This window comes from Anser brachyrhynchus (assembly GCF_964034855.1).
Source record: "Anser brachyrhynchus genome assembly, chromosome: 1".
Classification (NCBI taxonomy): domain Eukaryota; kingdom Metazoa; phylum Chordata; class Aves; order Anseriformes; family Anatidae; genus Anser; species Anser brachyrhynchus.
This window is the reverse complement of record NC_137694.1, coordinates 43,612,132-43,639,313: the sequence shown is the minus strand read 5'-3', so window position 1 is coordinate 43,639,313 and position 27,182 is coordinate 43,612,132. Positions and strand designations below refer to the sequence as shown.

At 57.8% G+C, this 27,182-nt stretch overlaps 2 protein-coding genes across 3 annotated transcripts; one reads left to right on the top strand and one right to left on the bottom strand.

The window, feature by feature from the left end:
• Positions 1–447: 447 nt before the first annotated feature.
• Positions 448–9,187, top strand: SHISA8 (shisa family member 8). Its single transcript, XM_080588517.1, has 4 exons — positions 448–1,479; positions 6,748–6,872; positions 7,036–7,182; positions 7,339–9,187. The coding sequence occupies exons 1-4, from the start codon at positions 932–934 to the stop codon at positions 7,605–7,607; spliced, it is 1,089 nt and encodes a 362-aa protein (XP_080444643.1). The 5' UTR covers positions 448–931; the 3' UTR covers positions 7,608–9,187.
• Positions 7,852–26,941, bottom strand: SREBF2 (sterol regulatory element binding transcription factor 2). Of its 2 annotated transcripts, none has more exons than XM_080551334.1 (19): positions 26,672–26,941; positions 24,195–24,590; positions 23,435–23,616; positions 22,645–22,785; positions 20,718–20,939; positions 19,291–19,405; positions 18,906–19,039; positions 17,932–18,124; positions 17,127–17,308; positions 16,302–16,575; positions 15,267–15,436; positions 14,932–15,100; positions 14,227–14,347; positions 12,443–12,552; positions 11,871–12,003; positions 10,840–11,008; positions 9,885–10,070; positions 9,690–9,801; positions 7,852–9,577 (listed from the first exon to the last, which is right to left on the bottom strand). In XM_080551334.1, the coding sequence occupies exons 1-19, from the start codon at positions 26,751–26,753 to the stop codon at positions 9,357–9,359; spliced, it is 3,312 nt and encodes a 1,103-aa protein (XP_080407460.1). In that variant the 5' UTR covers positions 26,754–26,941; the 3' UTR covers positions 7,852–9,356. The 2 variants fall into 2 exon arrangements, with proteins under 2 accessions (XP_080407460.1, XP_080407461.1); XM_080551335.1 differs by having other exon boundaries at positions 18,906–19,087; positions 26,672–26,892.
• Positions 26,942–27,182: the final 241 nt, after the last annotated feature.

Here is a 27,182-nt window from a genome sequence, read left to right as displayed (position 1 = left end):
GGGACCCCCACTCCCCCCTTTCCCCACACCCCCCCCCCCCCCGGGACCCCCAGCTGTGGGGCTCGCCCCTTCCCCCCGACGCCCCCCTTCCCGCACCCAGCCCGACGCCCGCGGCCCCCCAGCTCCGTCCCAGGGGCTGTATATTTTTTTTTGGGGGGGGGGGGGGGGGACACCCGCCCGGCAGTGCCCGGTGCGGGGGGAGCGCGGGGGGGCTGCCGCGCGTGGTCCCCGCCCGACGGGGCGGGCCGCTCGGTGCCTGCCGCCCGGTGGCGGCGGGCCAGGGCCCGGGGCGGGCGGCGGAGGACTGGTGAAGGAGCTTCTCCGGTTTCCTCGGCGAGCCGCCACCCAGCCCCGAGCCCTGCCCGCTCCGCCGCCCCCCTTCCCTCCTCCTCCTCCCCCCCCCGCCCTTCTCCTCCTCCTCCTCCTCCTCCCCTCCTTCCCCGGTGCCGCGGCTTTTTGCTGCTTTCCCGATTTTTTTATTTTTTTTTTTTTTGCCTTTCTTCGCCCTCCCCTCTCTCCTTGCCGGAGCTCGGTGCCGGCAGCAAGGGGCAGAGGCGGGGATGGGGTCGCCCAGAGCCCCCAGCCCGCCCGGCCGCCCCGCTCCGCACCCCCGCCCCGGCCGGGGGCACCCGGGGGCTCTGCCCCGCCGCCAGCCTCGGCTCCTGCCCTGAACCCCCCTGGCCCGTTTTTTTGGGGGGGCGAGAACCGGGGGGTCCGTCCCCTCGCACTTCGTTTTTCCCCCCCTTTTTCTTTTTTTTCCCCTCTTTTTCCTCCCCCCCTCTCCCCAAGCCCTCTCGTCTCCTCCTCGGGGGCATCTCCGCAGCCATGGGGCTGCTCCGGGGGGGCCCTCGCGGGGCGGGCGAGCGGCTGTAACCCCCCGGGGCGGGGGGGGGGGACACACACCGAGAAGGGCTCGGGCAGGGGGTGGGAGATGGCCCCCCGGAGCCGCGGGCGGCTGGAGCGGAGCTACGTGGTGGGCATCTGCTGCCTGGTGCTGCTGGAGCCCGGCCGGGCGTGGGGCGCCGAGCCCAGCCCGGGGGGGCCCGGGGATAGGGGCAGCAACGGGAGCCGGGCACCGGCGGTGGAGGACGTGGCCCCCGCGCCCACCGAGCCCAGCCCGGCTGGGGACCGCTGCCGGGGCTACTACGACGTGATGGGGCAGTGGGACCCGCCGTTCAACTGCAACGCCGGTATCTACCAGTACTGCTGCGGGACCTGCGGGTACCGCTTCTGCTGCCAGTTCAAGCCCGGGCGGCTGGACCAGAGCGGCTGCTCCAACTACGACACCCCCAACTGGGTGAACACGGGCCAGCCGCCCGCCCGGGTGGACGAGCCCCCCGAGGACCCCGCGCGGGACAGGACCAACATGATCGTCTACATCATCTGCGGCGTGGTGGCCGTCATGGTGCTGGTGGGCATCTTCACCAAGCTGGGCCTGGAGAAGGCGCAGGGCCCCCAGACGGAGATGACCGTCTCCAGGTAAAGGGGCACAGCCCCCCCCCCCGCTCGGTGTCCGTCCCCCCCCCAAAAAAAATCTCCCCTAATTGCTGTGCTTCCCGACGTGCCTCTGCACCACCTCGGTGTGCGTGTGTGTGTGTGTGGCACCGGGGTGGGACGTCACCCCCATGGAGGGGACCGGGGCCGCACACCCAGGGGACACCGCCGGGACGCTGGGCAGCAGCCCCTCGCCCCCTGGCTCCAGCCCCTCGCTTTTCGTCTCCTTTCAGGCTCCCCTGAGAGCTGTGGCTCCAGGCAAACACTGCTGGTCCCATTTCTGCCCCACATCTTGGTGTGGGGCAGCATTGCTGGCTTGGTGGGGAGGGACGAGGACAGGGACAGGGACAGGGACAGGCAGGGCCAGTGGCTGTGGCTCCTCTGCCTTGCTTCCCCCTCGGTGTTACGTTCCCGCAGCTCCTTCTCTTAGGAAGCTGTTTCCCTCCCTCCTTTTCTTTTAATTTTTTTCCTTTCACTTTTTTTCCCCCTAACGATCACATTAAATGAGTTTAACACTTCTCAGCAGCTGACGGCAGCTCCAGCCTCGCAGGCGCAGCCCTGCCCCTGCGGCTCTGACTCAGAGCTGTCCCTCCTCGTCCTCCCCCCGGCACACGCGATGCACACGCGTGTGCACACACGGACACACGGACACACGGACGTGGTGGGCTCTGTGCTGGCAGGGGCAGGGTGAGGGGCTGGGGGCTGCCCTGGGCGTCGAGCCGCAGCCCCGCGCCTTGCCGATCGGCAAGGTCTTCCTAGCGAGGACATCGAGCCCGGCAATAAACCCATTTTTGTGCCATTTTCTTCAGGGATTTCAGCTTAAAATTAATAATGATAAGAACAAGCAAGCAGGGCCCGAGGAAATAATTTTACCAGGACGATGTGGGAGCTGCTCTGGTTGCATCCCCCCTCTCAGGGACCTTCCTGTGGGGTGCCCGCATGGGGCTGGGGCGGCCGCCGGGTGCCGCACCCCCCTCCTGCACCCCCGCGCCCCGTCCCCAGGCTCTGCTGAGCACAACGCCTGCACCCCGTGTTTGGAGGAGGCTGGGCATGGGACAAAATGGGAATGGGGTCCCAGGGCCTTCCTGAGACGTGCAAGGCAGTCTTTTGGGGGGATGCATGCTGTGCCCCCCCACGCACTTGGCGGGGAGCCTAGCCCGGCGTCTCTGTGTGCCCATGTCCCCCTCCCGCGTCATCTGAGGAAGCGCTGGCACCCTGACAGGATCGATACGGCCTCCGCCAGCCTCCCTGCTCCTCCCCTCCCTGGGAAGGGGATGCTGTGCTTGGGGAGGGGCAGCCCCACGGTGCCCAAACCTGACCCCATCTCCGTCTGCTGTCCCTCTCACCCCACCGGCCACCGAGGGGATTTGTTTTCTGCTGGTGGCCTCGGCACCGTGCTACCAAGGCCACACATCTCCGTGTGCCCTTCCTCTTTCTCTCCTGCACGGCCGACCCTTCCCAAGGAGCAGGGCAGCGATTCACCCCGCTCCCCACGAGCACACTTCGCCTTCACGTGGGCCCGCGCTCCCAAATGCGCAGCCCGTTGCCCAGCAGATCCCTTTTTCCCCAAAGCCACTGATTTTTTCCGACACAACCATATGGAGCAGGAGAAGGCAAGGTTCCCTTGGGTGCCTTTTTGGGACAAAACCAGGAGCCTGCCACCGCCGGAGGTCCCCAGCCGGGTGGCCCAGGGCAGGGCAGTGCCGTGGTGGCACCGTCTCCTCCCTCCCGGTGTGCGCAGCCGGCCCGTGCACCATGCCGTGTCTCAGCACCAGATATTTCCATCCGCCTCGCCCCGGCGCATGGGCAGTGCGACCTCGCGTCCTGCCCGGTGCCGCAGGTTGGAGCTTCTCATTTGCTCCTCGGGAGCTGCAGCGTGGCCTCGGGCCAGCTCCCTGTTGCACGGCCGCTCTGGTTTCCGTTCCCATCCGTCCTGCCGTCCCGCCCATGGTTTTCTGCTCCCAGAGGGCACTCCCCAGTGCCCCGCGATGGCTCTGGCTCGACACAGTCTGCCTTGAGCACGTCGTCTCCTCCTGCTTTCGTGGCTGGTCCAGCAAGAGGTTCAGGCACCCAAAACACCGCGGCCACCTCGTCCCCCCGTCCCCGCGCCTCCCGCAGGTCCGTATGGCGGCTCCCACCAGGCGTGCTCCTTCCTGCTCGGCTCACGCTTGGCACCCGTCCCCACGCTCGCGCAGCGTGCCCAGGCCCTGTCTGAGTCAGGAACACCTGCCCATGTTTTTCTTCAGGCCCCCGATCTCCAAGGAGGTGAGGTCCTTTCAGGGCGGGGGGAGCTGTTCGTGTCCACCACATGAGGACATCCCCCCAAAAAAGACCTACATCTACGGGCGAGAGGTCTGGGGACCCTGCAGGGAAAGGAGAGGAAGCAGCTGGGTCTCCCCATGCTTTTTGGGGTCCCGAAACCCATCCCAGCTGTGCAGCTGACCCCAGTGGGTGTTCCTCTGTGGGTGATGCCCACGGCAGCAGGCACAGCGAAGACCCAGAAAAGGTGTTTGCAGGCAGCCGGCGAGCTGCCACCTGCCGCCCCAGCGCTGCGGGGGACGAGAGCGAAGCGACCCCGTCCCCTTCCACACCCACGTGTGACCTGCCCATGCACGGCACACGTGCAGCCAGGGCCATGTCCGGACGGGGGGCAACGCCACTGCACTGTCACTCTGTCACCACTCCTCCACCGATGGCTGTGCTGCTGCCTCCTCCCGCAACTCACGGCCCCCTTGCCCGGGGCTTGCAGCCGCTGCCCCATTGCGCTTTCCAGGTGCGGGGCTTGGGCCCCTGGCTTCCGTCTGAGGGGTCCCAAGAGCAGCTCAGCCCCCGTGCTGAGGGCTGGGGACACGCTGTCACCTCTGTTTCCTGCTCTGGTGGCTTCCCGCATTGCTCGGGGGCGCTGAGCGCAGTGTGCTGGCTCCTGCCGGGGAGCTGTCGCTGCCTTCTCATCTTCCCCACGGCTCCAGGACTTTCCTCACTGCTCGCTCCTGGGCTCACTCCAGGCTGGTTTTGGGGCCGTTGGGTGTGCCCGTTGGCCAGGTCCTCCTGGCGAGGCTGGGCTCCTGCAAGCCGGGTTGCCTGGGGCTGTCCGACACCAACCCACACGTGTGGCCTTGTGTGCCCAGCGTCCATGGCCACGGTGGTGGATGGAGACCTCAGCGGTCTGGGCGAGGGGCACTGCTCGTTAGCATTTTACTGCAGATAAGCAGTGCAGGTTTAAAGCTGATCCGCTGATATGCCCCACGTTCCCCACCTTGCTCTGCACCCCGGAGCCATCTCAGAGCCACAGACCTTTGGATAAGCTAAGTTAATGCAACCTGACCTTCCGCAGCCCTCCCCAAGCCCCCAGATTAGAGCTTTCACCCCCCAAAAAAACACGTCCTGTGAGCCAGCGGCACCTTGGCACACGTCCTCCCCCAGGGCACCGCCTGTGCATGGCTCGGGGACAGGGAGAGAGCTGCTCTTGCCGTTATTGTGCGGGTGACTGGGGCCGGGGGCAGGCGTGTGGAAAAGAGCACTGATGGATTTATCTGGAGAGGAAAAGTCGCAGCTAAAGGACTGCTCGAGCTTGGTAAATAGACCCGAGGAAAAAAAAAGAAATAGGTCAAATCGCATCGGACCTCCTGGTGAAACAAGCCCGGCGAGCGGTGGCCTCCGGGGACACGTGGGGGAAGGGGGCGGCGAGCGGGGCCCTGGGGAGGCAGCGGCTGACGGCGCGGCAGCTCCCGCCGTGACAGCCTTTGCCCCTGGCCCCACGGGAGCTGCCGGCCCCGTGGCCTGCCCAGCACGAGCCCTGGGCTCCCAGAGCTGCTCCGGGATGGCCCCGTGGGCAGGGGAGCAGGGCTGGTGCAGGGCTGGGGGCCAGGAGCTCCAGCAGGTCTCTGGGAGATGTGTGGGGCCATGGTGGTTCGGCTCAGTAAAGCATTGCTCGTGCTGTGGGGGCGTATGGAGATCAGGGTGGATTGCATTTGGGGCTTTAGGAAGAGATGAGTTATGGGGTAGAGAGGTCTCTGTGCAAAGACCAGCACTGACACAGGCTCAGGTCACAGCTGAGGTGGGCAGGCATTGCTGGAGGTCCCCTACTCCAGCAGGGCCACCCGGAGCAGGCTGCCCAGGACCATGTCCAGGAGGCTTTTGGAGATCTCCAAGCAGGGACAGTCCCCAGCCTCTCTGGGTCGGCCACCCACACAGTGAAGAAGTGCTTCCAGATGTTCAGAGGGAACCTCCTGTGTTCCAGTTAGTGCCCAGTGCCTCTTGCCCTGCCGCTGACAAGAGCCTGGCTCTGCCCTCTTTGCACCTCCCTTCAGGTGCCTATAGACACCGATAAATCCCCTGAGCCTCCTCTTCCCCAGGCTGAACGGCGCCAGCTCTCAGCCTCTCCTCACAGGAGAGGTGCCCCAGTCCCTTCCTCAGCTCGGTGCCCCTCTGTTGGGCTCTCCCCAGCATGTATGTGCCTCTCTGGTACTGGGAGCCCAGAACTGGGCCCAGCGCTGCAGGTGCGGCCTCACCAGCGCTGAGCAGAGGGGAAGGCTCACCTCCCTCCGTCTGCTGGCAATACTCTGCCTAACGCAGCCCAGGGCACCACCGGCCTTCGTTACAGTGAGGGTCCACCAGCTGCGTCATGCGAGGGCACTGGTGTGCAGGTGCCGCACGGTGCCCATGGCAGGGCCTGCGGCCGTGCCCCCGGCTGAGGCTTGGGCCACTGGGGACATGAGGAGGCACGGGGCCGCAGCATGGGACAAGTGTGGACGGGGCTTTGCTCAAGGTCGGGCCCGGGGCCCCCCCCCACCAATGCAGCACCACGCGGGGGGTTCTCCCCCCTACACGGGAGCGTGGTTTCCTATCCAGGGACCGGCTGCTGAAGGCCATGCCGCTGTGCGTGCCCTGCTCTGGGACGGCCGGTGTGCCACGGTGGTACTGCAGCGTCCCTGGGTGTGAATGCCGAACGGGAGAGCGCTGTATCTTATGTAATGGTGTTTAATGTTTAATGCTATCGCTTACCAGGAGGGTGTCGCAAATGGCAGCGCATGCGCCAGAGGCTACCTGTCCAGCCTCCTCCCCAAGGCAGCACCAGCACCCCTCTCTCATCCCTTCCTCGGGGTCTTCCCCGCTTTGAAATGACCCCGGTGCATGGCCCGCCGCCTGTCCCTGCTGCACGTGGCGTGGGACGACAGGCAGAGGGGACGTCGGGGCCGGGAGGGAGGACGCGGGCAGCAGGGCATCGCCTGACGTCCCTCTGCCCCTTCCCAGGACGCTCACCGACCTGCTGAAGCAGCCGGGCCACGGCCCCTCCGAGCACATCGACGGCCTCATGGGCAGCGTGCAGGTGCAGCTGGGCGAGGGGCTCGCCCGGGGGTCCCCCAGGAGCAGCGCAGGTAAGGCCCTGCCACCCCCGGCCCCTTCCCCGAACATCCCCCTGGGGCCGAGGTGCCGCTGGGCGGGTGGGTGCCTGCTCCCCGCTGGGGAAAAGGGCGGTGTGGGGGGCAGCATGAGGCGCTGTGAGCGCCCCTGAGCCCCCCACCTTGGCTCTGCCCCCAGACAAGCTGCCCCTGAACAACGCGGTGGCCAGTGCCGGCGTCCCCCCGCTGGGGCGGCCCCACAGCCACGGCAAGCGCCTGCCGCTGGTGGGCAGCCTGCCCCCGACGGCCCCCGGCTACAGCGCCTACGCCACGCTCACGGTTGGAGGTGAGTGGGGATGGGGCTGTGGGGGGCATGGAGGGAAGGGGACAACCCCCCCAGACCCACTGCATCCCCCAGCCCATTGGTGCCCCCCGTCAACCCTCCCACGCCACAGGAGGTGGTGTCCCCACGGGGGTGTCACCGGTGTCCCTGTCCCCACAGAGAGCATCCCCGAGGACTTCTACAGGCATTTTGGGGGGCCGGAGGTGCCCCCCCCCAGCACCCTGCCCTTCCCACACGCCGAGGGGCCGGGGCTGCCCGAGGGCTGCCCCCCGCTGGGGGCCACCAAGACCAAGGGCCCCCCCAAGCCGTCGGGGGGCTGGGAGGGGGGCCCTCAGCGCGGCCCCCGCCGGCCGGGCCCCGCCACCCCGCTGTACGGGCAGACCTCGCGGCACCTCGCCACCAACAGCAAGACCGAGGTCACCGTCTGACACCGGCGGGCGAGGAGGTGGCACCGCGCAGCGGGGCGATGAGTTGCGGCCGGTCTCAGCCCACCACGGGGACGGGCAATGGACTTCAGGCAGCACGACCTGGTGCTGCCCGCGGACACCGAGCAGCCTCGCGTCCTCCCCTTCCCCACCGGCCCCGGCCTCCCCCTTGGTAATAAACACGTTGAGGTGTACGGCTCCTGCGTGGCTTGGTGGCGACGGACACACGGGAGCACACGGGACAAGGTGGTGACACTTGACTTTATTCAGTAAATGGATGTGCAGGGGGCCCAGAGCTGGGAGCCCCCCCACATACACACCTCTCACTGCTCTGGCCTCCAGGTGGAGAAACAGGCTTCCTTCCCCTCCTCCGTACTGGTTCCTTCCCGCCCGCAAACAACGAGTTACAGTATATACACACACACATATATAAAAAACCGTAGGGACAGACGGGCAGTGAATTTGGAAAGAGTAGAAAAACAGGGCAAAAAGGCCCCCGGAGCGGGGGGAAAGTGCTGGGCAGCCCCCTGGCCCCACTCAGGGGTAAGGGACAAGAGGAAGGCAGAGGGCATCTCTTTCCCTCAGCTTCTCCGCGCCGGTTACTGAAGTACAAAACCACCCCATGTTGCAGGCAGACCCGGGGCACTGGGAAATAAGGGGGAGGTCACTACAGGTGAAGAGCTGCTGTGGTTTAGTTAAAAAAAAAAAAAAAAAAAGAGGATCAGGAAGACCAAGAGGAGCAGGAGGGTGCGATCCACCCCCCAGCAGGAGCACTGAGAGGGAAATCCAGAGCTGGGTTTCACAGGGATGAAGGGGGGTGCCCCAGGTGGATGGGGAGGGAGGCAGCGCTGCATGCTCCCCACACTTGGGGGGAACACTGCGGCATGCCCGGGTGGGAAACGTTCCTCCAGCAGGGACGTGCATGGGAAAAGGGCGCTGTGCGCCTGCCGAGGGCAGATTTCCTATTTGCAGGTGGGAAGGGGCTTCAGTCACCCAGCCCCAGCCGTGCCTCCCAGTCCTGCGGGGGCTCGGGAGCTGCTGGACAGGGGGCAGAGGGAAGGGGTGAGTGGTGGGATGGGGAATTGAATAAAATAAACTGTTTCTAAAAGTTCAATCCGCATCAACCAAAAGGCACACAGACACCTCGGGGGGTGAGCAGAGCTCATTTCATCAGCCCCCACCCAGCTCCAGGCACCCAGGGGGGCCCCAAGCAGCACTCTGCTTGTCACAGCTGGCCGCAGACCCAGCCCCCTGCCAAAAACAGGGAGGTCTGCTGCATCATTCCCTACATTTGGTAAAGTCACAAACACTCCTATAAAAAAAAAAAAGCGGTATAAAAACAGTACAGAAACCCGCCAGGCAGTGCTGGCCCCATGCGATGCTCCTGGAGCACACCAGTGGGGTCGGGGCCGGGGGCTCAGCTCGGTGCCAGGTCCCCACGCACACAGCACGAGGAGGGGGGCACAGCCCCAGCACCACCACCAAGCTGCCGCCAGCCCCAGCCCCCCTGCGGCACCCCAGGCAAGCGCAAGTGCGAATGAAGCTGCACCTGGGGCAAGATTAAAAAAAAACAAAAAACAAAATGCCCTCCTGCTCCCACCCCAGCATGATCCCACTGGCACAGCCCTAACCTAGCACTGCTTTTTTTTTTTTCCTGCCCCCCCCCCTCCCCTTTTTTCCCCCCCTCCCCTTTTTTTTCCCCCCAATTCATTTTTCAACTCCGAGAAGTCCGGGCTGGGGGTTGGCGAGGCGTTAGGAGGCGGCGATGGCCGTGCCCCCGCTGAGCTTGACGATCATCTGCTGGCAGTCGTTGCATGAGCGCTTGTCCCCCACCTTCTCCAGGGTGCGCGCGGCCTCGGCCAGCAGGACGGCGCGCTGGCCGGGCGACGAGAGGAAGGAGAGCGGGAGGTGGCGGCAGGCCAGCAGGATGGCCGTGGCTCGCTCCCTCTGCCCCGGCAGCGCGTCCAGCTCGCCTAAGCACAGAGAGGAGACAGAAAGCTAGCAGAGCTGCTGCCACCACGCACGTCCCTGCCGGCCACGGCTGACACGAGCGACCGTGCGGCAGCACCCAGCCCCGAGGCTGACCTTGCTTGCTGCTCTGGGGCGTGCGGCGCCGGAGGCTGTGCTCCAGCAGCTGGTGGGTGCGTGTGGGGCTGGCCCCCGCCATCAGGCGCACGGTGGCCTCGTGGAGGAAGACCTGGAGGAAAGAGGAAGGCGGTGAGCAGCAGGATGGTGCTGAACCCCCCTGGCTGAAAGCAGGGGCGAAGGACGAAGCCTCACCTTGCGGTACGCGGGCCTGAAGCCGTGGGCCAGCTTGCGCAGGCTGCCGAGGTCCCGCTGGAAGCCGGTGAGCTCGGAGGCCGAGGCGTGGTAGGTCTCGCCCAGAGCCTGGCTGCTGCTCGCCTGCTTCTGCCACAGGCTGGTGCGGAGGGACAGCAGCAGGTCGCAGGCCAGCAGCTGGATCACCTGCGCGAGCCGCGGGGCAGACACACGGCTTAGCGCAGCCCATGGAGGACAGCAGCACCGCCTTCCCACCCAAATCCCTTTTCCCCAGCTGCTGCTGCCCCCTAGCACGGCTCGCTATTTTAGTTGCCCTTGGGAGACTCTACCTGTGCCGTGGAAGTGAAGAGTGCCTCTGTACTGCACTGCAGAAACATTGCACAGTTACTGCCGTCACATGCAATGCAACTACAATGCACTACAGCTGCCACCCAGGAGCGACAGAAGGGACCAGAACTGTCCCCCGTATGCCGCACAGGAAGGCTCCAGCTTTAGGTAACCCTGGGGAGAAAAAGAAACAAGCAACACACGCTCAGGAATAGCGCAGCACAGTCCCACTTCTGCGGGAGAGGGTTCAAGCGCTCTTGAAACAGAGCGGGTTTGACATAATGAGGTCCTTGTCTCACAGGTGTCAGCATCTTCCCCTCGGAGGACAGAGATGGAGGTTTTCCGTGGGCCAATTTCGAAGTGGTCAAAGAAAAAACAAACAGAAGGGGTGACAGGTATTGGCAGGATAACGATGCAGTACTTGCAGCACTGCTCCTCCATGCAGCAGGGAGGGAAAATATTAAATGCCCTTGGGACGGAAAGGGAGAAAGTATCCCCCTTATTCCTATCTGAGGCAGGATGAGCGGAGAATGCAGACACACACACACAAGGAAGCGCTGCATCTGCAGCCGGACCAGCCTCGCAACCACGACAGAGCACACATGGCCCCGCAGCTCATCGCCCTTACGTTGCTGAGGGTGGTGCTGGAGGCACCGCTGCTCATGTTCAGGCTGTTCCACAGGTGGCTGCTGGCCCTCTCGCAGTGACCCAGCGAGCTCTGCTGCCCGTCCGCCTTCCCCGACAGCGAGGCCTGCATGGCTTTGCACAGGTGGAAGGTGGCTTTCACCAGGGCGTTCCTGGAAGAGAAGGAGCGCTGCTTCCGAGCGGTGCCGTGCCGTGGTGCCACAGGGCAGCCCCAAGGGCTGAGCTCAAGCAACAGCCAGCATCGGCTGCCAGCCTCCCACCCCCAGGAGCAGAGATCACAGCTTCTTAGAGAGGAAGGAAAAAAGATGGAAGTTGTTCCTCACCTACTCAAGCTACACAGAGAAATGGAAGAAAACTGTCTAAGCAGCTTTCATGTGATATGAATCAAAAAGGTGGAACTGTCTTTTCCATCAGTGTGCAAGCTTCATTTGATTTTCACAGAATTGTTTGGGTTGGGCAGGACCTTAAAGATGACCCAGGTCCAACCCCCTGCCATGGGCAGGGACACCTCCCACCAAACCAGGTTGCCCAAAGCCCCATCCAGCCTGGCCTTGAGCACCTCCAGGGATGGGGCATCCACAGCTTCTCTGGGCAGCCTGTGCCAGGGCCTCACCACCCTCAGAGTGAAGAATTCTCTCTTGTATCTCATCTAAATCTACCCTCTTTTATAAAATCGTTACCCCATCCTGTCACTACACACCCTGACAAAGAGTCCCTCCCCAGCTTCCCTGTCGGCCCCCTTTAAGTATCAGAAGACTGCAATACGGCACCCCCAGAGCCTTCTCTTCTCCACAGTCAGCAACCCCAGCTCTCTCAGCCTCTCTTTGTAGCAGAGGTGCTCCAGCCCTCTGATCATTTTGGTGGTGGCAGTGAGGTGTAATTAGAGCAAAACCAAGACGCCCCTATCAAAGCAATTCTGCCCCCTTCCAGTCATTCCCAGTGCACAGCTCCGGTGCCAGCCCGTGGCTAGGAAAGAAGGAGCAGGAGTTTGGGAGCGGTACAAAGCCTACGCACTCGGACATCTCCAGGGATTTCGGCACACGCTCCACTTCTGTGAAATGTGACCTCACAGCTGCGTCGTCCCCTCTGAGCCAGCCGATTGACATAGCAACTGCTGCCGACCACCACCTGCACACCACGTCCGGGCCTACAAAAGCAGAGTTGCAGGTTGGACGAATGGGGTGGCACCCCGTGCCCCCACCACGGAGCCAGAGGAAGCCTGCAGACCAAGCGCATCTCACAGGGATGCAGCTGCTGTGCTGGAGGAGCACAGGGCCACCGGGCAGCAAGCAAACCCCCCGACATCCGACCGTGGGAGGAGGTTGGGATGCTGAGACTGCACCCGGTCAGCAAGGACTTGCCCGGAACTTACCCTATCTACTTGTCTAGAAACCCCCCAACAAGGATATGCACTCATCACCCCCAACCATTATTTCCTACATTTATTAAGCATCCCCCCAAAAACCCCACTCCGCCCCAGACTGCGTTTCTGCCACGCCTGGAGCTTGGGAGGTGGTGGGGATGGAGGGGACGGGTATCAGCAGCAGTTCCTGCAGCTGGCAGAGCTTCGGTTTGGGCAGACTTACCCAGGGCTGACTTGAGCACAGAGTTGCTGGCAAAGGGCGGCGCTCCACTTCCCATCGAGTCCAGGAAAGAGTTGAGCAATTTCAGGTACTCCATCGCGCTGGAGAACTCACTGGAACAAGAAGCAAGGCAGAGCTTCGCTGTGCCTCCAAGGAGGCGACACCAAAGCCTGAAGCTGTGAGCAGCTGATGAGTTTTTAAACAAGCCTGGCGCAGCAAGCTGGCAGGCGGAGGCAGAAATTTCAAGCTCTACAGGTAACACAACGCTGTTGGACCTGAAGAGACCTCCCAGAGAGTGGAAGTGCACAGACCAGTTCAAGGAGCACCACCAGCAGATCATCCTGGCGAGGTGCCTGCAGGCATCTCACCGCAGCTACAGAGCTGCTGCCACTCTGGAGGCGCTCTGGACTTTTGCTCCCCAGTTAGGGCCCAGCCTGCTCCCCCATCCCTAAGCCCTTCAAAAAGGTGGCACCACTATCAAGGGAGGGGCTAGTCTGAGCGCACCGAGAAGATTAGAGCATGTAATACACTTTTCAAGTGAAAGATGATCCACGTTAGCACTTAGTCAGCACCCCAAATTCTACAATCACTGAACAGAAGCTGCCAGCATCCCCTCCAGTGCCTTGTGTCTGCTGACGGACATGACATATGTTACGAGTTGATTACAGGCTCCCTTTCCATCACTGCCTCCAAAAGAGACCGAACGACGCTCCTGCTAGTGACTATTTGCATATATGCAAATGTATATGAATGCAAGTGACAATGCATTCACAGTGCTGGTCAGAGAAAGTGGAATACGTGGCAATGATCTGATTTCCTTGGACATGCTACAGAGGAGGATCTTGAGCTCCAACCCCTAGAGGGAGAAAAACGGCTCGCTGTGTTAGGTAAAGACAGTCCTTCCAGGGACAAGACGGGACTTCCACAAGCATACTGACAACCCACGTCCATCATACGAGCCCTCCTACCTTTTCTCACCAACAGCAGCATGTGATCGCAAGCAACTGTACTGCACAAGCAATTAGACTGAACTGCTGCTCACTGTCTGCAACTACGCTAGAAAACAGACGCAAGATTTAAAATAAAGCTAAATGCACACAGTTTTCTCTTACACATTCAGAGAAAATAAGTAATCTTCCCACCTAAGGCATTTGACCCCGCTCTTTTGGGAGATGTGGCGCAATACAAAGAGCTGCTCCGATCCCCACAAATTTTCATTTTTCCATCAGGCGAGATCGCTTGGCAGAAGCCAACGACAATTTCAGCCAGCATCTGCTCTCCCACTCCTGCCGGAGGTTAGTCTGATTTTTCACTGCTGGTAAACGCAGCACTTTGTTCAGTTACGAAAATACTCTCATGCGTAACGCGGGGAGCCAGCTGGGTCACTCTCGAACATGCCAAGCCTTTATGCTCCTACAGCCTTGGACACATGCTCTGGTCAACTGAAGTGATAGGGGCATGCTAATTTTAGCGTTTCTGAACATTGTGCTCTCGGCAGAGAAAGTGCCACCCGGTTCAAGAATCGATCAGGACTACGCCAGCCAGCAGCAGAAACCCCCGTTACAGCTGGTAACGAGTCAGAACCGCACCTGTGAGTTCAGAGGTTTTCATACGAAGAGGCAGAGCTCACCCTGCTGATAAGCTGTGGTGGTCAGATTCAGCTTGCCATGTCAAGTCCTGGTTAAAGTCTAACCACCCTGCTTGCCCCAGAGCACTCAGCTGACGATCACCTGCTTGGTTTTCAGAGTCTACAGCTGCCCATAGTAGTCCCCAGCACAAGCACTTACCACTGTTCCTCCTCCTCTTGGCCCACCACCTCTTTCCTAGTCTGAGGTTTCACAAGTGAATCCACAGCTCTCTCCAGCAGGTTCTCACAAAACGCCTGATGAACTTGTGCAATGGGATCCGCTACAGAGAGAGAAAACAAACAAACCAACCATTTTTCTTATCTGCAGTGACAGCCACACCTCCTGATACAGACAAGGGCAGCTATAACGAGAATCACAAGAATCACACGTTTTAGGAGCAAGGAGGAGAGCGGTAGAGGGAAATTCCTGAGGGAATTTCTGCAAAGACTTCTGAAGACTGAGTTTTGAAGGCCTTTTTAACGACAGGTTTTACTAATTATCAGCTAGTTACAGCCACAGCCCTTGGCCAAACACCCCTGAGCCACTTCAGCCACCCAGTAAAAGAGTGATGACTCTGCCCTGGGGAAGCTGCACCTCCACCACCCCCAGGTCACCCCGCCTGGGTTCTGCTCCAGCAGACACAAGCACACGGGGACGACACGTCCAGCCAGCGTAACGCACACAGGGAAGAGCCAGCTCCTGCAGTCCCAGACACCTTCCAGCCCCACAGCCCCTCTCGTCCACACGCAGGAGAGTGCCCTCAAGTGAGACACCTGCTTTGGTGCCAGAGAGCACAGCAGCGGAGGGTCCCAGGGCAAACAAAGCACAGGGAGGCCACGCAGCCTGAGCACGAGCAGCTCTCACCAGGGTTCCTCTGGGTGCAGTACAGGCTCTCCTTGGCAGCAGACTTCACCGTCCAGCTTCGCTCCACAAAAAACTTCTGTCCCAGGGGGTGGCACAGCCAACGCAGCGAGTCAGGGATGGCGCTGCGCTCCGAGCTGCACAGGCTCTGAGCTTGGCTCAGGAAGTAGCTCTAGGGAAGGGAAAGACGAGGGCTGAGAACAGCACCCAGGGAAAGACACACCACCAGGGACCAGGGCTGCAGGCGGCGGAACGGCGGCGCTAATGGAGGCACTGTGCCAGCTTGCAGCCCTTCCCGGAGCTCTGCCTGGAGGCAAAGAGCACACATGGCCACTCACCGCCAGGAAGCCCAGCTTGCCCCCGCAGCGGGTCTTCAAGCCGACGGCGGCCGTCAGGTGGATTTCGGCCATGGTGCTGGGGGGGATCTTTTCTTCCGCGCACTCGGCCAGATTCACAGCGCACAGGGCCATGTGCAAGCCAGAGTAAGCGGAGCTGGAGGGAAGTTTACCTGCACCAGAAGAGAAAAGAGAATGGTTAACCCGAGGCACGCTAGCACCAGCTACTTGGTAACAACACAGTTTGCAGGGGCACTGTCCTAGGCAGACAAATATGAACCAGCTGATACCAGAAGTCCCATGCCTCGTCTGCATTCCCAGAGTGGCTATAACCAAATCTTCCCTCCACAGATACTAAGGGTGACATTCACAGCCGTGCTTCTGCAAGAATGCCCTCCATAGCTAAAACTTCCCCAGAAAAACACCAATAAGTTTGTCTCCTTACATTCATCACCATCACAGAACTGAACTCCTTTGCTGTCCACACCTCTGCAGATATCTGCACAGACACTCTTAAATACAAGAGCGTTTTATTGTTGTCCATGGTGGCATAACTACAATTTACACAGCAAGATTAGGAAGTTCGGAAGTTTAACCTGGATTTCTGATGGGCTTGTAGCCTATTAAAATTACAAATTAGTTTGCCAAGGAAGCAGCAAAAACAACTGTTCACAAGAAACATTCAAGCACTTCCTCAGTACATGTGCACATGCCCAGGTTTTCGAAGCGTGTCAACACCAACTGGCCATCTGCGCTTTACACAGCTTCAGAAATTTGACTTTTTTCCAAACAATTAACCCTAGCCCCTGCTTTCACATCACATTCCCAAGTGACAGGAATGAAACAAGCGGCAGAAAATGACTGGATTCAATCAACTGCTGCTTGGGACGGACCTTAAGCCACCTCTGCAGACCGGTGAAGATGTAACGGGACACCGCTGTTGCTTCAGCCATTCTTGCAGAGCCCTTTCTTTGCAGGAGCAGCCCTGAGCTTTTCATTTAGTTCAGAGGCCAGTGTCTCTGTTGCCTCAGCCCCTACCTGTTATGTGGAGCTGGTGGAGCTTGTGATAGGCTAGAGCCGCATCCCGAGCGCTGGTCTTGGCCTCGTCCTCAGAGCCCGCCGTGGCCTCCCTGGCCCGCCACTGATGAGAGGTCCTCTTCAGCAGCCACCGCACCAGCGCCAGCTTCTGCAGGCTATAGCGGATCACGTTCCATGACAGGCTGCACGCCAGGTCCAGGCGGGAGGCCGGCAGCGCTCGGCCCAGGACTGACAGGCAGGTCTGCAGGTTCGACGCTGCCGCAGCGAAATCCCCCTGCGAACATCACAGCCAAAGGTGAAGCAACAAAAAGCATAACCACAGGCACGCTTTGGGACCTCCTCGGCATCGGGAGCAAGGCAAACTGATGTACAAGCTAGGGCAATGTCTTCAGCTGAGGAAGTCACCATAATTCCAGTAAACACGAGGGCAGCTTACACCAGCTTCAAATCTGGCCCAGCTGGAAGCTTCCGCTGAACTACCATCAAAACGCGCCTGCGTTACAGAAAAGACACTCTCAAGCACTGACTGTTTGCCAGAATTGGGACAGGAACCAAAACCCTGCCACAAGACGCAGGAGCAAGGCACAAGGACAGAACCGAGGCGGCTCTAACAACCCCGATGCCCGTGCCTCACTAATTCAGGCCGAGGGAGAACAGCAACCTGCTCGAGACAAACAAGTTCCACCAACTTCTCAGAAAATCAGGCCGGCTACCATCCAGAAATACCACATTCTTGCAAGTGTCAGGCACTGCCTCAGTAGGTCACGTTTGCCCGCGCCCCCTCCTACAGGACGCATTTGATGTGAAACGAGGAGCCAGCTCTACCCGTGCCAAATCCAGGTCCGCCTGCTTGCGGTGCCTCCAGAAGGTGACCGACGATCTCGAGTGCAACCGGGTCACCGGCTCTCCGTGCACGAGGAGCTTCACGAACACGCTCAGGACAATCACTCCGTTCACGAGCCACAGGATCAGCGTGGGCATCATCCAGCCAAACCACCCGCCGGCGTCTGCAACGGGCATCCCAAAAGGAAAGTGAGAAGTTGATCTGCACACCAAAAGCCTTGCATCGGGACGAGCGCGGGCTCACCCAGAACAACAAGGATGTATTGCTCTGTTTGCAAAACTTGATACTACAAGTGGTATTTTAATCAGAAGACACCTGCATCGACACCTCCTCATCAACTCCAAGCCCCAACATTCCTAAGCAAATCACAACTGTTATTTTTACAAGACTGTTTTACAAAAACTGAGTCAGCAGTTCTAAAATTACCTTCATGCAAGACATTCTAGGAAAGCTATCAGATCCACCCATGGGTATTCAATATCTCAGTGTTGTTTTCCAGACTTAATTAAGTTTACAAAGCAACGCTGAAGCACATTGACCAGCTGGGGAAGTGACAAGATGCCTACAGAACCTCCCACGCTCACCTAAGCTGCTCTCCTTTAAACCGCAAATAGTGTGGAGTAAGCACATGAAACAAGCCAGTTTCAACACCTTATAGCAGCACGTTTCTGAAGTAATTCTTCACGCAATACTTAATAAGTTACAAAAATCGGTTAGCTGCCTTAAAAACAAACTAAAGGTGAAGATGCCTCAGAGAGATCCTAACTCAGTGCCCTAACTCGTTACCTGACTCAATGGTCAGCATGCTCCTGCCAGAGCCGTGGCGCACGAGGCTGTCAGATTCTGGGCTTCCTCGGGCATCCAGAAGGGACGTTAGAGGGTTGAAGGAGAGGCACAGGAACGTGAGGGCACAGAGGAGGATTCGAGAGCGGTCCACCATACCAAGGGCCACAGGAGGAGAGTCAGGCTCATCTTTAACCTTCAGAGAATTAGCAGAGAGAAAAAAAGGAATAAGAAAAGCTGCTTAACATTCTTTAAAACAAAAAATGCTTATGCAAAGAGAGGGGTAGAGAAGAAGGAAAGAGAACAAGTTTTAAAATTTGTTTAAGACCAAGATCAGTAAGAACTCTGGTGGAGCTTGCCCTAGCTTAGTAAGATAAGGCTGAAGTACCGGAGTGCCTTCACCTTCCTTCTGCTCCCAGTCATTCCAGTTACCATTAACTGGATCCCTGCTTTAGGCCAGGACTAATTTTCTCTTCTGAGGGTCTCCCTCAGGACCCAGTTCTCCTGTGATACCCACAAAATGAACCCATCAGCTGAAGGTAGCTAATAGATCCCTGTAACTGTGGTTATTCACAGTCCCATTACCCACAGCTGAGGCCATCATTTTTTTCCAAGTTCTCCTGCTGTAATCATAGGACATCTCTTGAGAGCCGTGGGCTGTTTTGGGTCATGAGTTTGGGATTCATTCACCATGAGTCCACAGAGAATCTACAGGAGCTACAGCCCAAGCTAAGTTCTTCTAGCAGCTACGGTATGGCTCAGACAATACAGCTCAGGCAATAGTCTCAATCATTCAAAAATAATAATAAAACACACCCATGCATCTTCCTCATCCTTCCAATGTATCTCTGACACCTACAGCTCTGCTTAGCAGATGTCTGCTAGCTCCACTCTCAAGAATTAGGAGAACTCAAACTCTGTCTCTTACGTATCCCTGAAGCAGACACCTTGAATTTGATGAATCAAGTCACAAGTACCTTTGCATCATCAAGCAGTGGGCTTCCTGGCTCTGAATCGATGGAATAGGGAGAGAAGCCAGCCTGGGATCCCGAGTCAGAGGCCGGAGGAGACATCAGGAGAACATTCTGGTTGAAGTCATCTATCTTCAGGTCTGCATCATTATCAACCAGACTGCTTAGGTCAATGCCCTTCAACAGCTCTGCAAGAATCAGAGCGCATTATGCACATGTTTCTCAATCCTGCATCTTGCCAGTCTCACTCAGATTGGCTCTGCCCTTGCAGGAATACTGGCCACCATCACCACAGTCTGCACCCATCTACTTTTGCCAATGACAACAAACTGCAAGAGGCACTCTAAATCCCTCCTGACTGCCTCCCTCCTGCGCAGCCGCCGCAACTTACTGTTTTTCTGGTTAGCCAGCTTCAGAACCATGTTCTCCTGTCTCAGTTTATGGTTGGCCTGTTGCAGATATTTAATGTAATCAATGGCTTTTCGCAGGACACCAGACTTGTGCATCTGCAAGGAATTCAGACAAGCAGAACACAGTTTATCCTTTGAGCTTCAAAAGGCCCACTTGTGCTCATAAGGGTACCACAACCCTTCACATCATGAATACAAACAAAAAGGTGTTGAGAACTTCTTGGCAGAAGCAAAATAAATCAAATAAAATAAAATAACGGCAAGGTATCTTACTTTGAAAGGCACACTAGGACTGGACAACAGGACTTGAGTCACTGTACCTCGGATCTCTCTAAGTTTTTAAGTTCTCTCTGTGAGAAGAGATCTTTACTTAAGATCTAAGGTGTTGTTGTTTTGTTTTTTAAAGACAGTACAGTGGAAACAGATAAACGTTCAAGTTACAAGAGTTCATGTCTCGACTTCAAACAGAAATAGTCCTTAGAAAACATCATAGTTTTGAAATGAAGAAGTGGCTCTCTTCTGGGATGGAGCAAGCTGCTGCCAGTTAACCATGGTTAATTGAGATAACATGGTTTAGTTGTTCCAGTTCTCCCTCTGCCTCAGTCCTTTGTCCATCCCCATGAAAATACACACTTCCAGAAGAGGCTGACAAGTCTAGCTTGGAAACACAGCCCTAAAGCACTTTGAACCACTGCGCATAATCAATATTTTAAAACCTAAAGCTTCCACCCAGCAACAGAAGGTAACTTCACTAACACACGTGCTTGTGCAAAGGCCATGTAAGCACATGGGTATCAAGAACATCACCGTTCGGCCAACGTGGGAAAAGTGAACAGCACAGACCTGAATGCAGGTCACAGGTGGTGCAAGAGAGTTTCTAACATTTGAGTGAACAGGAGCTTTTACAACTCAATATCTACTGGAATCCAGTTGGAAAGCTCTGTGCAAGACACTGGTTTAGATTTTATAGCAGCATTCAACCTTTTCTTTTTTTTTTTTTAAAACCGTAACAGCAGCAGAAGCAAAAAATCCTCATCCCTACTTCCCTACTGCAGTTACAAGGAAAAGGAAATGTAAACGATGCAAGTTCTGGTTTGGCAGAGTCATCAAGATATCCACTTCGATATTCTGCGTAGAGGACCTATTTAAGTTAGGCCTAATGTAAGCTATACCTTATGTGTTTGTTCTGATTTCCAAGAAACAGGACTGCTAGCACAACAACATTTTACAGGTGACCTTTCCTGAAAGCAATTATCAAGCTTTCCATTGCACAAGTATTCCACGACAGTCTTATCCCAATATACGCATGCATACTACTAACGGCAGCACGTACCCAACTGCTTCATCTGGTAGAGCAACAAGCACCTGAGGACACAAGTATTCATGACACCAGATTCCACATCTTTACCTTGGCATCTGTCCCCATAATGAGGTCCTTCAGCTCAATGATCTTATCGTTTATAGATGACCGATAACGCTTCTCAATGATGTTGTGAGTTGTTCTCCTCTCTCCTTCTTTAGGTGGTTCTGGTTGCTTGACTCCCCCAGGGACTTGTTTGATAGGCACCTTTTCTTGCCCCATCATCACTGGCATTGTGGTCAGAATGGTCCCATTGCTCCCAACGAGGGTCTACAAGGATAAGGCATGAGAAGTGTCAATAGCAATCAGCTGATATACATGAGATTTATGATGGTAAGAGCAAAATGAGTAAAAAGAATCAAGAGAAGTTCACAGAGCTCAAAAACAAAGGGGCAGGCCAGTGTCTCCCCAAGAACCTCTTCTTCTCCATCACCCCAACACCCTTTCACCAATACCATGCTCTTTTCATCCACTAACTAAACAGAGAAATGGACCAAGGTTTTCTTGCTCCTCAAATCCTTCTGATCCACCTCCTCCATGGACAAAGGAAGTTGTTACACCATCAACAAGCAATGCTACCTCTGAACCAATAATGTTAGAAAGGTCCTGACTGCAGAAAGACAAACTCTGGCTTGAGTGATGCAGTTAATTTGAGTTAGATTAAATGAGGAAAAAGTAGATCCCTAACAACTTTAAGCTACAAAAATGCCTTAAGATGAGGAATCAAGGCAATGAGTGTTACACACTAGTGTGAAGAGTTCAGACTTGATCACCTAATTGTAGACAAAAGCCACATCACATTTGGTGGAGACATCTCCACCAAACCAGAGCAGTATGCGCTCCACAATAAAAGATGAATCCCACCAGAACGGTTGCACAGAGGTACTTCTAGGATCATCAGAGTAAAGAAAAGAATTTAGACTACTTAAACTAGTAAAACAAGATTGGGAAGGGTACAACTGGTCTCTAAAGAACACCCAGGATCAGAGAAACTATTAGGGATAGGAAGAGTTATTTACACTAAAAGTCAGACTGATGGAAATGAGAATAAACTAACCACAAGGAAATTTAGGAACAATTTTGGCTCTGAAATATAGTCTTCTAACTGGGATAGTAGAAATTAATTTAGTTTCATTTCACTTATTTGTCAAGTTTCAGCTTAAGGTCTTCCACCTCTCCTTGAATAATCTCCAGGAAATTTCAATGTGTTCAGAACGCCTTGTGGATTGTGTGCCCACCAAACACAGTCACATAAACCTCACCTCCGTGTGAGAGTGCCGCCTAAAAGCGAGCAAATGGACGATTTTAGCCTGGCTGCTAGCAAGTACACAACACGCCTACGATGTTATACAGAAATCACAACTTTAGTCCAGACTTGCAAGATTATCTGTCTCCAGCAGTAAATATTTGAACAGAAGGATCTTTGCAGAACGCACAGAACCGTGATAAAAGTATCTTTGGGGGCACAAGTTTCTCCGAGTGAATAACAAGTTATGGCCCTGAAGCACAGGAGCCATCTTGAACGATGACACTGGATCCTCGGTGCAAGTGCCCTTTGAGGAGTAGTTTAATTAGTTTTTATGTTCAACACATTGCTATTAATTGCTGCTGAGGGAGAAAAGAAGGTCCACAGCTATTCCAAGTCAGTTACCTTTCAGTGGCTTCCACAGAGGTTAAAAACTGCATGGAATTCTTAGGTCATACTCTTCTCCTTGTAATACCAGAAAAAGGTAAACAGAAATGTGCCCTTGGTCGTTGCTTACTGGCCATGGGAGGCTGCCAAAAAATGTACAATCTGTGTATTTAGCCTTGGCAGAAGCGGGGTATTACTCACTTTGGACACGACCAGAGCAGCACTTGGAAACCCTTCCATCCGCATCACTGATGAACACTAAACTCCAACCCTCCTTCTCCTACCAGGGGAAATAATGCCAGCGAGGGGAAGAGGAGAAAAAAACAATGTTCACGGTGGTACCTGCAGAGCTGTGGTCTGAATAGGAGTGGTGAGCGCTGTGAGCGCTGGATTCTGCACCGCAGCCATAACGGGATTGCCATCCGCCTTCAGGGTGGTCAAGACGAGGGAGTCCGTCTTTATGATCTGGGGCTGGACCAGAACCTAGATGGAAAACAGCCACGGATGAAGGGACGAGTAGGCACACATTCCTCTGCTGATCTTGGTAGACAGAGGCAGGCAACGGCAGAATTGTCACGCTGTATCTCGGTGGGTGAGCAATGAGCAGGACCACTACAAATTTCTTCCACCTCGCACCTTGTACTGCCGGGACGGTTTTTGGACATGCCAGAACCTGGTGCAAACCCTCAAAACGAGAGGGTCTGAACAGGATGTCAAGCAGATCAAAACCAACAGTTATTTTGCCATAACCCAACTTGCACTTCCTTTTTCGAGTACCTTGTCAGTGCTGACATATAAAGAACATTATAGATGGTCTAATACGGTTGAACCAGAGTAACTTTTCCATGTTGAGTGCCAAAACCACTTTTATCTGACACAGAAACACAAGACTTTCACCCTCTCATGTGTGTTTTAAAACAAGATCATATGACAGCGTAGCACCAAAAAGATGAACCATGATGGAAGAACTGAAATAAAGCATTCCCTTATCGTCAGTCTCTTAAGAAGTGGCAGTGGACTTGGAAAAGAAGAAGCACGGAAAACTCAAAGGAAGCTCATTTAAATGAGGTTTCTCCCCCCAGGGCCCTCCCAGCCGTACCCACAGAAGCGCCCCACACACCCCTGCACTTACTGGGACCTGCTGGACCTGCGGCGCAGCCACCGTCTGAACCGTGGCCGGCGCCAGCGTCTGGATGGTGCCGCCGGCAGCCTGCGTCAGCACGCGCTGCGCCTGCACCGCCTGCACCTGCTGCTGGATGGCGACCGGCTGCACCTGCGAGGACGTCACCAGGCTCTGCACCTGAGGCTGGAGGACTGCAAAGCAGGGGAGAGGTCAGGAACGGCCCGCAAACGCCCAGGTCCCTATTTTGGAGGCTATAAACGCTCCCAGATTCACTCTTCCTCTTCCCAAAGCTTCTCCGCGGGCAGCGCCCACCTAACGCTTCCCACAGGCTGGTCAGAACTCAGCTCCTGCGAGAGGATGCTGCACCTAGAACAGCAGCTTTCCAGGACGCATCAGCTGAGAGAAAATGAAGCCAAAGCCCTGCGGGTCTGGTAGCTCAGCACCCATCACTTCTGTTATGTTACACAGCGCGCCTAACCAGCACCTCCCTGATGGGTCTTGGTGGGTCCAACCCAAGCCATAGGAGATGGCCACATCGGAGGACACCAAGAGGTGGCACAAGACAATTTACGATCTCCTTTATGAAAGCTGCTCGTGATCGCTCAGTCAAAGCCACATGCGCAGGAGAAGAAACACCCCCACATACCCTGCAGAAGAAAGATCTTCACGCTCACAATGGCCATGGATACCTGTGGGACTCTCTAAGCCTTTTGCTACAGGTACGAGAACCGTGCACGTGCTGCGAGCACTGCCCTTCCCCAAACCCTACCTTGAAAACTCGTGGCTGTGTTCTGGTATATGACGGGCTGCTGGATGATCCTGGTCTGGGGAGCGGAGCTGAACGTCGGCGCGATCATCACCGTCTGCTGCTGGAGCTGCGGCTGGAGCTGGGGCCGGGGCTGGAGCAGCGGCGCCGGGCGCTGCGGAGGGACCTTCACCTGGACACTCTGCAGCTGCGGGGAGGTGGCGGGCGGTGGGAAGGGCTGCAGGGGCGCCTGGCCGTACGGGCGCGGAGGGTCCAGGGTCCCGCTGCCACTGCTGCTGCTGCTACTGCTGCTGGTGGTGGTGGTGGTGGTGCTGCCGCCGCCCTGGAAGGTGCCGCACAAGGGATCCGAAAACAGGTCCGGGAAGTCCCCCGCCTGGTTGCTGACAAACTGCAGCATCTCTGCAAGGAGGGAAACGTTCGGTGCATTTTTATTGCATGAATCACTGGGGCAGGACTCACACAGAAGTGCACACACACGAGGCAGCCGTGGGTGCTTCCAAAGCTCCAGAGATAGCACAACGCCAGCCTAACACCTCCAGGCAGGAGCCAAGAGGTGGCCAGCGACTCAGAACAAAAGGCAGAATGCTCTGACAACATTTTCCAGGACTTCAGGATCCAGGCAGAGACTAGAGTGTAAAGCCACCTCTAATAAAAAGTGTCACCATCTAGTTCAACCCCTGTTCCAGTCTAGCACTTGTGGAAGGAAGAAAACGGGCAGCTGCATGATTCCAGTAGGAGCCATTCTCCCACCCAGCTGCCTTCAGGGTAGTTTCACATCACCCATCTCTCCTTCCCTACTGAGCCCCAGCTGGGAGACTGGGGGTTTCTGGAAACTGGAACAGGCGTGGATAAAGGTTCATCTTAACCTTGTTTCACTTTCAAGTTTACAGGAAAATAGGGGGAAACATACTCAAGAAAACAACACTTCACAGAACTTTAGCAGAGCAATGCATGCATATGTCTAAGTCATTAGAAAAACACTTGTGTTTTTTTTCTTCTCATTTTCTTTTTAAATATATTGCCTATTCATCCCTGGGCTGTAACAACTGCACAGCAGTTTCTGCCTGTCCCGCCTTCCCCAGCACGTTACCAGACCGACTCTGAGAGGCTTCTACCACCTCGCTGTAACTCTGCCCCACAGAGGAAGGAGGAGATCATCGTTCAAGACTGAAGCTTCCTCTTCCCTGTTTAATCCGGTTTAACGGGATTATGCCCCGTAAGCCACCTGAACGCTTCCCTTATCCGCATGCACGGGGCGGCGGCACGCAGTGTGGGGATGCCCTTCCCCACCCCAGGGTCCGGCCACGAACCACGGCCCCTCCGCGGCTCTCCGGACACAAGGATGCGACAGAGGGCTTACAGCTGAATAATCAGCCGCAGTTAGGGAGGGGAAAGCAGATTGCTGGATTACTCTGAATGGCTTCCGTGCGACGCCTCAGTAAACTCCGACAAAGCGCTGCCACAGCAAGCGGGGCTGCCTGGGGACGAAGCCTGCAGCACGGCGTCCCCACGGATGCGGTGTGGGTAACGCACAGCGGGTCCTCGCCCTCGGACTGGGAGCAGCTGGGACCATCCGAAAGCACCCTCACCGCGGTAAACTTGCTCATTCCCCCAGCGCTGTACTTTCCCGGCTTTTCACTTGATGGCACTGCTATTTCGCGACCAGGTGGCACTACCGCCAGCAGGAAATAAACAAGAATTAGGCAAGATCTGCCCTGGAAGAGACTCAGCTCTTACTCCGGAGCCTGGCGAGCCCCGTGTGACAGGGAGCGCAGGACATTCATCAGCCGTGCTGGGGGGCGCTTGGAAAGCCGCTCTTCCCCCGCGTGTCGGATCGCATCCTCAGAGGCTGCCAACTTTGTAGGCTGGGGTCGGACCCACCGGCGCGAGGTGCATGAGAGCTTTCCCAGCAGCTACGAGGGAAGCCAAACCCCGGCTCCCGGGCTCTCCGTTTTAAAGCCTGGGTGCCCACGGTCGGCGCACGAGCGCTCTGCGGGGCGGCTGCCGGGTGCTGGCTGGGGACAAACCCGTGCTGCCGGCGCCGAGGGGGGCTCCGTCCCGACGGGTGCCGAGGCACGGCCGCAGCCGGGCCCACGGCAGCACAACGCCCAGAGGGGCCGCACCTCTCTGCCCGCCGCCGGTTTCGCTGGCACGGCCCGGCCCGGCCCGGCCCCGCGCACCTGGCACGGGGTGAGGGCCCTGCGCCAGCCCCCGCCGCCCCTCCCCGGGGCTCCGGGGCCGGCGGGTGAGGGCGCGGCGGTGCCAGCCGGGACGGGGCCACCACGGGGAGCGACCCCGGCGCCCGTCCCCGGGGTGGGGACGGGGCGGGGACGCGGCGTCTCCCCGCAGCCCTCCACCCCCAGCCTCCCTGCGGCCGGGCACGGCACCGCGCCCCCCCTTACCCCCGCGGCGCGGGGCCGCGGCAGCCCCCGGCGTCCCGTCCCCCCCCGTCACAGCGGATCCCAGCGCCGCGCACCCACCGTCGATGTCGCCCAGCGTGAGCTCGTCGCCCAGCTCCGTCAGCGTGTCCATGCCGTCGGCGCCCAGCTCGCCGCCCTCCATGGCCCCGGCCGCCGCCCGGTGCCGCCCGCCCGGTGCCGGTGCCCGGTGCCGGTCCGTGCCCGTCAGGCGGAGGCTGCCGGCTCGCGCCGCCGTCCCGCCGCCATCTTGGCGCGCCCCCGGCCGCCCCCCACGCGTTGTCAGTGAGACCAGGCCGCCGCCGGCCAATGGGCACGCGCGGCCGCGCGTGGCGTGAGGGCGCGTCACCGATCAGCAGCTGCGATTAGCATGCGAGGCCACGCCCCCTCCCGCTGAATATTCATGAGGAGGGGGCGTGGCTCCGCGCGCGCGGCGAGGCGCGCCACCCCGCGCCGGGAGGGACACGCGTGGGGCACGCGCGGCGCCCACGGGCCTGGCTCCTGCCCCCGCCCGCCCCACCACGGCCCCGCCGGGACGCTGGGTGGGCGGCAGGGGGCAGCGGGACCCGGTTCG

Coding starts and splice junctions, on each gene's coding strand:
- SREBF2 (XM_080551335.1), bottom strand. CDS start 26,753: ATGGAGGGCGGCGAGCTGGGCGCCGACGGCATGGACACGCTGACGGAG. Junction 18,125..18,905: donor CACTGCTTGATGATGCAAAG/GTACTTGTGACT, acceptor AATTCTCTGAAG/GTTAAAGATGAGCCTGACTC. Junction 16,576..17,126: donor CGGACCTGGATTTGGCACGG/GTAGAGCTGGCT, acceptor TGATGTTCGCAG/GGGGATTTCGCTGCGGCAGC.
- SHISA8 (XM_080588517.1), top strand. CDS start 932: ATGGCCCCCCGGAGCCGCGGGCGGCTGGAGCGGAGCTACGTGGTGGGC. Junction 1,480..6,747: donor ACGGAGATGACCGTCTCCAG/GTAAAGGGGCAC, acceptor GCCCCTTCCCAG/GACGCTCACCGACCTGCTGA. Junction 6,873..7,035: donor GTCCCCCAGGAGCAGCGCAG/GTAAGGCCCTGC, acceptor CTCTGCCCCCAG/ACAAGCTGCCCCTGAACAAC.